Source organism: Quercus robur, chromosome 6 (genome assembly GCF_932294415.1).
Source record: "Quercus robur chromosome 6, dhQueRobu3.1, whole genome shotgun sequence".
NCBI lineage: Eukaryota > Viridiplantae > Streptophyta > Magnoliopsida > Fagales > Fagaceae > Quercus > Quercus robur.
In genome coordinates, this window is record NC_065539.1 from 18,704,365 (window position 1) to 18,716,453 (window position 12,089).

General features: G+C 43.5%; 1 protein-coding gene across 1 annotated transcript; it reads left to right on the forward strand.

Annotated features, from left to right (window-relative positions):
• Positions 1-1,196: 1,196 nt before the first annotated feature.
• On the forward strand, positions 1,197-1,571 carry LOC126689939 (uncharacterized). Its single transcript, XM_050385093.1, has one exon. It carries the CDS (start codon positions 1,197-1,199, stop codon positions 1,569-1,571), a length of 375 nt encoding a protein of 124 aa, XP_050241050.1.
• Positions 1,572-12,089: the final 10,518 nt, after the last annotated feature.

Below are 12,089 nucleotides of genomic sequence, written 5' to 3' on the forward strand. Positions count from 1 at the left end.
AAGGGGCTAAGTTGCCTCGACGCTTTAATCAACCAACGTTCGCCATCTACAACGGCCGAGCAGACCTAGTGGAGCATGTGAGTCAGTTTAACCAAAAAATGGCTATCTACTCGCAAAATGAAGCCCTAATGTGCAAAGTCTTCCCATCCAGCTTGGGACCAATGGCGATGAGATGGTTCAACAGCCTGAAGACAAATTCCATAGGCTCATATAAGCAGCTCACTCAGGCTTTCTGCTCTCGCTTTATTACAAATAGCAGAGTCCCTCGACCCCTAAGTTCGTTGTTGTCCTTATCCATGCACGAGGGAGGGACCCTAAAGGCGTATTCGGATAGATATTGGGAGATGTATAACGAGTTAGATGAGAACCATGATGATGTCGCTATCAGCACATTCAAAAGCGGTCTCCCCACCGAGCATGACTTAAGGAAATCTCTCACTGGTAAACCAGTTGCCAACGTTCATCAGTTGATGGATAGGATTGACAAGTACAAAAGGGTGGAAGAAGATCAGCTTCAAGAAAAGGGAAAGGAGAAGATCATTCCCCCCAAAGCGAATGATTTCAGGTCGAAACGATATAACCATAACCAGCCGAGGAGAGATTTTTTGAGACAGGCTGGACAAAGTAACATGCAAACGGTGAATGCCGTGTTTAGAGAGACAGTATAACAAGTGCTGGAGAAAGTGAGGAACGAACCCTTCTTCAGATGGCCGGGAAAGATGGCTAGAGACCCTTCAAAACGTAACCAGAACCTGTATTGCCACTATCATCAGGACCATGGACATACCACTGAGGATTGCAGGAATCTATGGAATCACCTAGATTAGTTGGTCCGAGAAGGAAAATTACGTCACCTTTTACACCTCTCGAGCGGTCATCCAGGCCAGGCAATGCAAGAGCCTCGAAAAGATGTATCCTTAAGACCCCCCACAAGAACGATCCATGTCATCCTCTCCGCTCCAGGAAGAACCGAGTCATTTCCTTCCAGGGTGCTGTCTGTGGCTCGGCTCTCTACCGAGGACGGGGGAAGAGAATTTAAAAGGTCTAAAAAGGGAAGCTCATTAATACTAGGATTCTCGGACGAGGATAAGAGGGGAACTATCCAACCTCACGACGATGCCTTAGTGGTTACGCTGAGAATCGGAGGCTTCGATGTGAGAAGGGTGCCAGTAGACCCGGGTAACGCAGTAGAGGTAATGTACCCTGATCTATACAAGGGGCTGAATCTGAGGCCAGAGGATTTGACGGCTTATGACTCTCCCCTTATCAGCTTTGAAGGGAAGACTGTTACGCCAAAAGGGCAGATCAGACTACCCATACAGACTGGGTCAGAGGTGGTGGAGGTGAACTTTATCATGGTCAATGCCTACTCGTCGTATACAGCGATAGTAGCCAGGCTATGGATCCATGCCCTAGAAGCTGTATCCTCCACACTTCACCAAAAGGTAAAATACCCATCCAGAGGTCAAGTAGAAGAGATTCGTGGAAATCAGGCCATGGCCAAGCAGTGTATGGTGGCCGCCATCTCACGTCGGTCTAATGCCGAGTCCTCAGCCTCTGAGAACTTATAGCAACCAGCCACCTCGGCAGGGCAAGTCAATGAGCTAGCCAAGGAGATAAGGTGTGAAAGTTTAGAAAACTTTATCGTCGACAATGACCCGGAGAGATTTTTCCAGGTCGGCTCCGAGTTGCCTCCTCAAGAAAAAGAGGAACTGGTCGGATTTCTGAGAAGAAATGTCGATGTGTTTGCATGGGACGCTTTCGACGCCCCGGGGGTTGACCCTAGCCTTATTTGTCACCACTTGAATGTTAACCCATCTTCCATTCCAAAGAAGCAACCACCCCGACGTCCCTCAAAGGAACATGCCAGTGCCGTTAGAGATGAAGTGACAAAACTGAAAAGGGCAGGGGCTATTAAAGAGGTCTTTTACCCCGAATGGCTGGCAAATACGGTGGTGGTAAGAAAGAAAACAGGGAAGTGGCGAGTCTGTGTAGACTTCACAGACTTGAACAAAGCATGCTCGAAAGACCCGTTCCCGTTACCTCGAATAGACCAACTAGTAGATGTGACTATAGGTCACCCTCGAATGAGCTTCCTGGATGCCTTCCAGGGCTATCATCAGATACCTCTGGCATTAGAGGATCAGGAGAAAACGGCGTTCATGACACCCGTTGGAAACTACCATTATAAGGTGATGCCTTTCGGACTAAAGAACGCAGGATCAACATACCAAAGAATGATGACCAGAATGTTTGAACCACAACTAGGCAAAGTTATTGAAGTCTACATAGATGATATGGTGGTAAAAAGCAAGGTGGTGTCCGAGCACATGAAAGACCTAGGGATCATTTTTGGCATCTTAAGGGAGCACAAGTTGCGGCTCAATGCTTCCAAGTGTTCATTCGGGGTCGGGTCTGGGAAATTCCTAGGCTATATGGTAACCCACAGAGGGATAGAGGTAAGCCCAGATCAAATCAAAACGATTAATAGCCGACAGGCTCCTCAGAATCCGAAAGAAGTGCAGAAACTCACTGGCATGATCGCCGCATTAAACCGGTTCATATCACGATCTGCAGACCGATGTCGACCTTTCTACCTTTTGATAAATAAGTGGAAAGGATTTGAGTGGTCAGAGGATTGTGTCCGGGCCTTCCAGCAACTTAAGGAATACTTGTCACGACCACCCATCATGTCTAGCCCCAAGGTAAACGAGGTACCGTTTGCATACATAGCCGTAGCCCCTCATGCTGTAAGCCTGGTACTGATACGGGATGACAATGGGGTACAGCAACCAGTGTACTACGTAAGTAAGTCATTACATAAGGCCGAAGTGCTATACTTACCATTGGAGAAAGCAATTATGGCGGTAGTGCACGCCACACGGAAACTCCTTCATTACTTTCAGGCACACACGGTCATCTTTCTAACCCAGCTTCCCCTTCGAGCAGTGCTTCGAAGCTCCAACCACACAGGAAGGATCGCCATGTGGAGTGCACTTTTAGGAGCCTTTGATATTAAATATATGCCTAGGTCCTTTGTCAAGGGTCAAGTCTTCGCGGACTTAGTCACAGAATTCGCTGAACCCTCTATAGAAACAATAACTGAGAAGAAAGACATGGATGGAAAATCGGTTGGCACAATCTCAACACGGGAGACCTTGCGCTGGAAGGTCTACGTGGATGGCGCGGCCAACCAAAGAGGATCTGGAATTGGGCTAATTTTAATATCTCCCGAAGGTATTGCCATTGAGAAATCACTAAGACTCGGGTTCTCGGCTACGAACAATGAGGCCGAGTACGAAGCCTTACTTCAAGGGATGACAATGGTTCAAAAATTGGGCGGAAGGGCATTGGAAGCGTTCTCGGACTCCAAATTGGTCGTTGGCGAAATGATGGGTGAGTTAGAAGCTAGAGATGCTAGAATGCAAGAGTATCTCGGACGAGTCAAACGCCTGCAGTCGGGTTTTGAATCCTTCAATCTGACACACGTTTCCAAAAGTGGGAACACCCATGCAGATTCGCTGACCACTCTTGCCACGTCCTCGGCGCATGATCTGCCGCGAATAATCCTTGTCGAAGATCTAGTCCACGCGAGTTCAATTAGAAGAGACCCAGCTCAGGTCCATCAGGTTAGAAAGAGTCCCAGCTGGATGGATCCTATAATGAACTTCCTCAAAGACGATACATTACCAGAGGGAAAACTGGAAGCCGAGAAGATACGAAGGAATGCTCCCCGGTTTTGGTTGTCGGAAGACCACAAGCTATACCGGCGTTCCTATTCTAGGCCGTACCTATTGTGTATACACCCAGAGGGGTCCGAGTCCCTGCTTGAGGAGCTACATAAGGGAATTTGTGGGAGTCACACAGGAGAAAGGTCGCTGGCACACAGGGCACTCACCCAAGGATACTGGTGGCCGAATATGCAGAGAGATGCCCAAGAATATACGAAGAAGTGTGATCTATGCCAGAGATTTGCCCTAAATATCCACCAACTTGGAGGAATCCTTAACCCCCTCTCCAACCCTTGGCCTTTTGCTCAATAGGGTCTTGATATTGTCGGTCCTTTCCCTAAAGCAGGAAGGAATAAGCGATACATAATAGTCGGCATCGACTATTTCACCAAGTGGGTAGAGGCTGAACCTTTGGCCAACATCAGGGACGTGGATGCCAAGAAATTCATTTGGAAAAACATTATTACGCGCTTCGGAACTCCTCACACCCTCATCTCGGACAACGGTCTTCAATTTGATAGTAAGAACTTCAGGGAATACTGCAATGAGTTTGGCATCACCAACAGATATTTCACTCCTGCCTACCCCCAAGGAAATGGGCAAGCCGAGGCCGTGAACAAAGTCATAGTAAGCGGTTTGAAAAAGAGATTGGATGATGCAAAGGGGAGATGGGTGGAAGAGCTCCCGCATGTTTTATGGACCTATCGAACGACGCCGCGACGGTCAACGGGCGAAACTCCCTTTTCAATGACTTATGGGGCCGAAGCTGTGCTCCCAATCGAGAACAGTTTCCCCACATTGAGGTCTAGCACCTTTACCCCAGAAAACAATGATGAGTTACTGGGGAGAAGTCTAGACTTAACTGAGGAAAAAAGGGAAAAAGCGATGATCCATATGGCCTATTATCATCAGAAGCTAAAGTGGGGATATGACGCCAATGTAAAGCTGCGACCCCTAAGTCCAGGCGACCTCATAATGAGGAAAATTCTCGGTAGCGCTAAGAACCCTTCCTGGGGCAAGCTAGGGCCCAACTGGGAGGGAACGTATCGCATCACATCTGTGGCCGGAATAGGTGCCTATTACCTAGAAGACTTAGATGAAAAAACTGTACCTCACCCGTGGAATGTAAATAATCTAAGAAGATATTATCACTAATGAAAACAGCTCTGCCTATGTTTCATTCCATGATCATCGCATTGGTCCATTTCCATCTATCCAAGTTTTAAACAGAACCTAAGTCCTGCATGGCTCCTCGGACCACAGGCTTAGGGGAAATTAATAACTTATGACATCTACAAGTTTTAAACAGAACCTAAGTCCTGCATGGCTCCTCGGACCACAGCCTTAGGGGAAATTAATAACTTATGGCATCTACAAGTTTTAAATAGAACCTAAGTCCTGCATGGCTCCTCGGACCACAGCCTTAGGGAAAATTAATAACTTATGGCATCTACAAGTTTTAAACAGAACTTAAGTCCTGCATGGCTCCTCAGACCACAGCCTTAGGGGAAATTAACAACTTATGGCATCTACAAGTTTTAAACAGAACCTAAGTCCTGCATGGCTCTTCGGACCACAGCCTTAGGGGAAATTAACAACTTATGGCATCTACAAGTTTTAAACAGAACCTAAGTCCTGCGTGGATCCTCGGACCATAGCCTTAGGGGAGATTAATAGCTTAGAACTCTTGTGCAATTTCAAGGTACGTGCGTAGTTTAGTATAATTATGACTATCATTCAAATTCGCCGCACGACATTCCTTTTTCTTATTCGTTTATATTTGTTTATATCGTTGCGAACGTTAAATAGAGGAATAGTGTTAGCAAACATCCGAAGAGAATAAAGAGAACATTCTATATTAATATTCTGAGGTCAAAACAAAGAGAGGTCTTTACAAAAGAACAAAAATAAGACAACTCTCATTCAAAAAAAAGTACAATAATTAAAAACCTAAAATCTAAGCCTCAGCAGGAGGATTCTCTTTCTGCTCTGGCTAAGGAGAAGGAACCTCGGAGATGGACTCCTTGGCAGGATCCTTGGCTTTATCAAGCAAAGGGATGGCATCAGGAATAGCCATGGCCTGCTCAGAAGCTTCAGGAGCGCCATCAGGATTCTCTCGGATCTCCGGCGGAAAGAAGACCTTCCCGGGCAACCTTAGCGCCGAGTCTACAGGAATTCTTGCAGCATCAAGGGCATGAGCCCATGAGATGCTGCAATAATCCCTGCATACCTCTGGAATCTCCTCAGAGAGCCTGGCTTCAGTCTCCTCAGCCCCAAGCTGATAAGAGGCCTTCTTTTCAGCCTCGGCTGCTTCTCGAGCTAGCTGAACCTCTTCTTTAGCCAGCTGAACCTGCTCCTCGGCTTTTTGTAGCGCGGCCTTGAGATCCAGCACTGTTTGTTTTTCAGTGGCAAGGCTGGTCTCAGTCACGAACAATTTTTGACGCTAGTCCTTCGCTTGGGTTTTAGCGTTCTTCAAGCCGGCCTTAGCACTCCAACGTTTTTTCTCCGCCTCCTTGAACTTCTTCGCAAGATCAAAGTTCTCTTGCTTGAGGGACCCCACAATTTTCTCCACCTCTGTCCGAGATTGGGCCTCAGCTTCAGCTAAACTGCAGTTGCTGAGACAGAACTCCTCAGCCACAAACACCTGCTGAGTGATCTGCCAACAAAACCAAAATTGTCTTAGAATGTAACAATGTCTAACAATTTAACGAAAGGGTAGAAGAGTCGCTTACCATTGCAAGGTCCCTCTTAAGGGATAGAAAGAGCTCAGGCTCAGATAACCACCTGTAGGCCTCCATATCCCGAGGGAGGAGTACTGGCTACTCCAAAGCCTCAGCTATGTACCCTACTCAGCCCCTATTATATTCTCGGACCGATGCAGTGTAAGGGATAGCAACCCCATCTAGCTCCAGCTTTGGGCTCCAAGTGCGTGGTTGAACACGCACTTCAGCCCGATTCTCCTCCTCTCGACTCTCTATGGAGGAAGCCCTTTTATTCTTTTGCCCCCGGGTGATTTTTTGTTGCTTGCCCTGGCGGGGCACCACCTCGTCTTCCTCAGGGATTTCGGCTAGCCTTTTCTTTTTTAGGTCCGAGTTATCCTTGAGGCTGAGGTCAGAAGGAACCTGAGGAGCGACTGGAGGAAGGTCCTGGGCCTGCGACTGAGCAGGCACCTTCGAAGATTGACATTTTCCTTGGGAGGACATCAATTCTCGTAAGGTTTTTCCTTTGCCAGCCATATTGTCTACCTCCTCGTCTGAAGAGTCGTCCGAGTAGGCTATGATAATCGGAGCACCGACCACGGAGTTTGGATCCTGCTCCCCTTCAGGGTCTGAAAGCTCAATCAAAGGGGCTTGATGAACCTCCTCTTCAAAATAGAACTCGTCTATCTCCTCCTCAAGAGAAAGACGAGATGATTCGGTCTCTCCTTCAACTGGCGCAGCAACGTCAAGGTTGTCTGGCGGAGGCAGTTGCATGGCTGGTGGAAGATTCCGAACGCCAGGTAACACGACTAGCTTAAGATCTTGTCGGGCCAGAAACTTGGGCTTGGATACGTCAATCCTAGCCAACCTTGGACTACCAGCTCTTATGGCGTGGCCAATGGCTTGGAAAGAGCGGGTTAGTGGTCGGTAGCCCAAAACCAAATGACATGCGCATAGCTGCCCGTCCTCAGTAACGTAGATTTTAGACCTTAGAAGATAGTTCAAGGCCGGAACGTTCACGTGGCTCAGCTTGGGAGCAACCAAAGCTCTATCTGCAATACAGCCAAGAAGGAGATTAGAGTTAAACTATAAAATTTATGACTCTTAAGCAAAAGAGAGAGTGAATCCGAAGAGCTAAGCCCCCTCCCTAAAGGATTGGCCCTAAGGGCGCCACACCTGGAATTCCTGCCTGAGTTGGACAATGAAAACCATCGCTCCACTCTCCTGAGGCAATGAGGAAGTCATCCTTCATAGTCTTATTGGATATGGGGAGGCAGGAGATTAGCCTAACCACCTCGGACCGAGATTTAAGGTGATACCCTCCCTTCTCGACGTAGTGGCACTCGTACAGGTGAACCACATCATGCCAGGTCAGGCCTAGACCCATCCACTCGTTCAAGACATCTATGCAACCTAATACCCTGAACATGTTCGGAGCGCACTGATGCGGTGTCAACCTATGGTGGAACAAGTAGTCCCGGGTAATCCTACGCATAGGGAGTGTCATTCCTCCTTCAATGAAGGCAATCATAGGAATGACAACTTCACCCACGTCTCTATCTATCAATACTCCTTCTGGGGGACAGTACCGCAGAACCACCCCCTGCGGGATGTGGTATTTCACCCTAAAGGCCTCCATGGCAGCCGGAGTGTCTACTAGATCCTTGAATCTACCCATCTAAGTTGAACTTGGGGGGGGGGGGGCGGAAATAAAAATCGAGGAGAAAGGTGAAATCCAAGGAGAAATTCGAAGCAACGAAACGAACGGAACTTACGAGTATCTTCACAAACGACCAGAAAGATGCTTGAAAATCTCCTCTAGGAAGGACGCTTCGCAGAAACGGTTATGGAAATCTGAAGAGCGGAAGTGTTCGTAGATCTCTGGGCGCTGGAGTTCTTTGGAGTTCTCTGGACTTCTGATATGCAGATAAAAAAAGAAAAAATGAGCCTCTCTAGCGCTTTATATAGCAAGAGGGAGAGAGAAAATCACTACCACTCAAAAATTCAAGGAAAAATGCTGGCTGTCAGATCTACGCCTCGCCGTTGGATAAAGGAGACATAAAGCTACCTGGAGTAAATGGCCGCGTCTCGTAAATTGTAACGCGTTAAAAGTAACTACCCGCACGCGCGAACCAAAATCTCATTAATTCCATCTTTTGTAAATGTCAAAACCTCGCTTTTCTCCTTGGAAGGAAATCAAAAACCGGAGTTTTGAGGGGCTATTGTGGGGACCGGCCCAGAATAATAGGTTGACTGGGCCCTGGGCCCGTCCGAGGACCAGTCCGTCCGAGGAGACATCGTGGCCCAGAATCCTTATTTAGGCCCACGGGTAAAGAGAATATGTCTGAGGAGGAATTCCTCCTCGGACACTGCAAAATCCAGATCGAAGGTGCGTCTCAGCCATTGTAGCCCATTCCCCGAATACGCAAAAAGGAAGGAGACCCAAAATATCTCAGTAAAGGCTGCCACCACCACATTAAATGTATCACAACTACTCTCCTGGCCGCATTAATGAAGAGAAGACACCTGAACAGTACTACCTTGGCCACTACAACTCACAAAGAACTGATAAGGGTGTCTGATGGGACATGTGCTCAAGTAGGGGTTTGGATGATCAACAAGTGTAAAACTCAGATGATAGGAGAGGGCCTATATAATATGTAAAAGTCCCCCAAGAGGGGGAGGGGAGACAGAGAAAAAGAGAGGAGAGAACACTGTAGAGAAATTTTATTTGCATGAATCTGTGCCCATTAATCAAGTTTGAGACCTGATCATTTGAGAAAGATCTCTCTTCACTGCTATCTCCTTATGTTCTTGTTTCTGTATCCCCTGAGCCCATGCAACAAACCGTTTAAGCTAATTGAAACCAAGTTCTTTAGCCCATACTCTACAAGAAATTCATTGTGTGGGACCTTTTGGGCCAAGACCTGACCAACAAGAATCGGGTCGACTAAAACCGTGTCCCTACAATAACCGTTTGTATTTTTTTTTTTAAGAAACGTAAAATAATGTTTAAAATGAGATAGAAATAATGTCTTAAATTTTAGGCTGAAGTAAGAAGATAAAAGAAAAAAAGCTTAAAATTTAGGAATAGTAAATTACCTTTTTAATCAATTTGTGTTTTTTAATTTAAAATTATTTAACTAAAAAATATGAGTATTTTAAAGAGTTTTAAAAGTTGTGTTAAAGTATTTTAGTAAGGTAGCGTTTGGATAGGACTTATTATGCGTCTGCGTTTTCTATTTCACGTTTCCTACTTCTTCTTTTTTAGCGTGTATAAACCGTAACTGGACTGTTCATGCACATAGATTCACTGTACAAAGACAAAGTGCACTGTTTATATGACCCACAATCACTTTATTTAGAAAAAAATATTAAAAATGGATCTTACAGTACTATTTATACATTTAAAAATTATTTTACTATAATATTTTCAGTTTTAAGTAAAATAAGTTGTATTCAAATGTGACTGAGTAAAATGTTGAAAGTTGAAACTCGAACACGCTACAGAAAAATCTGAACACATGATGTCTAGTCTAATCAGATACATGCATGCATGATAACCACACGTCACACAATATTCTGTCAGACCAACGAGATTAATGAAACCAAAAACAAAAAATAGCAAATCACAGAGCCCCACCATCTCCAAATCGTCATCGCTAACGTCGTTAATAATACTCCTGCCCAATCCACTCACTTTGTAAGCATTTGTTTTTTATGAAAGTAAAATGTTGAAAGTTGAAACTCGAACAGGAGAAAAATCTGAACACATGATGACCAGTGGCGATTTCAGGAATTTTGTTCAAGGTGTTCTAGACAAATTGGAATAGTAACCTATCTTATTCCACTTTGAAAAAATTTCAGGTCATTTTGATCTGTTTCAGGACATTTCGGTAAATACTAGCCGAAATTCAAAATTTGGCTAGCATGAAGTTTGTGTTTAAAAAAAAAAAACAAAAAAAAAAATTTGTTTTTAAAACTAAAACAAATTTGCATTCTGTACATCGAAAAATCTCAAAAGGGGAAAAATAAAAAGAAATGAAATGAACAAAGGTACATGTACACATAGTTTTCAGACTCAGAATGTTCAATGAACCATAAAAGAGAAATGTTCAAGACTTTTAAGATCAGACCGAGGTCGAACCGTGATGACGTCATAATTATTTTAATAATTTATTAATATAAAAATAATAAAATACATATACAAAATTTTACAATTTTAATTAAAATAATATATAAAGAGGTTAAAATATATTTTAATTAAAGAAAAGATTATATTTTTTGTAATTTATTACAAAAATGAAAAAATATCTCTTATATTATTTAAAATTTTTCAGAAAATTTGGAGAACATAATGAATTTTTTAACTTGCTTTTACTTGTTTTCAATTTTCATTCATTTTCTCTAACCGGCCCCACTCCCCAATACTTTTCCTTCTCATTCTTATCTCATTCCGGTGTTTCCCTGGCCATATTCTCTTGGGTTTTATTTTATTTTATAAATTATTCTCTCTAGTCTTATCAATTAACAAATCCCAATATTCTCACATTCAAAACTTTATCCGCACTGTCAATTCAAAATGATATCTTTAGCTTTCTATCTTCTCTCTTCTAGAATGCCTACAAAACATCTCTTCGAACATGCATGATTCAACTTTTAGGGTATGTTCAGATAGAACTTATTTTGCTGAAACTGAAAACTAAAAACTGAAAACACTGTAGTAAAATAATTTTTAAATATGTAAATAGTATCGTGGGACCTATTTTTAATGAAAAAGTTGATAAAAAGTGGAGTTTGTGGGACCCGTAAACAGTGCATTTATGCACTGTTCACAAAAGACCGGTCAACAGTTGCGGCTGAAAAAAAAAAAAAAAAAAAAAAAAAAAAAGAGAAAATGTAGATGCAGCAGTTAAACGTGCTATCCAAACATACACCTATTCCAGAAAATCTAATGCCAGCGTAAGTTTGCTCTCTATTTTCCATTTCTATATTACTTCATTCTCTCTAATCTCTGTTACTCTCGCCTTTTTCTCTCTCCCTCCCCTCTCTTGGTCTCTCATTAAATGGTGAAATCCAGTAATGTGGTTGACAAACGAGATGAAAGTCGGAGATTAATAATTATTTTGATTTAAAAATCTGGTTGAGGTTGGTTTTGTTTAGGATTGATGTTGGGCTTTTTGGGGGGGGGGGGGGGGGCTTGTTCTATAACCAATTTTTTTTTTTTTATTCAGACTCTCTGTTACAATTTTTTTTTTTTTTTAGATTTTAGTTCAAAATTTGTTTGGCATAAAATTTTTGAAGGTGTTCTTGATTTTGCTTGAGAGTGTTCCTATTTTATTTTATGGATAAACAAATTAAAAATTTTAAATTATTATATATTATTACTATTATTATTATTTTTTTTCGGTTAGGGTATTCTTGGGAATATCCTGAACCCAACGTGGCATCGCCACTGATGATGACTAGTCTAATCTTATACTGGATGCATGATAACCACACGTCACACAATATTGTGTCAGACCAACCAGATTAATGAAACCAAAAACAAAATAGCAAATCACAGAGCCCCACCATCTCCAAATCGTCATCGCTAACGTCGTTAATAATACTCCTGCCCAATCCACTCACTTTATAAGCATTTTTTTTTTTTTGATGA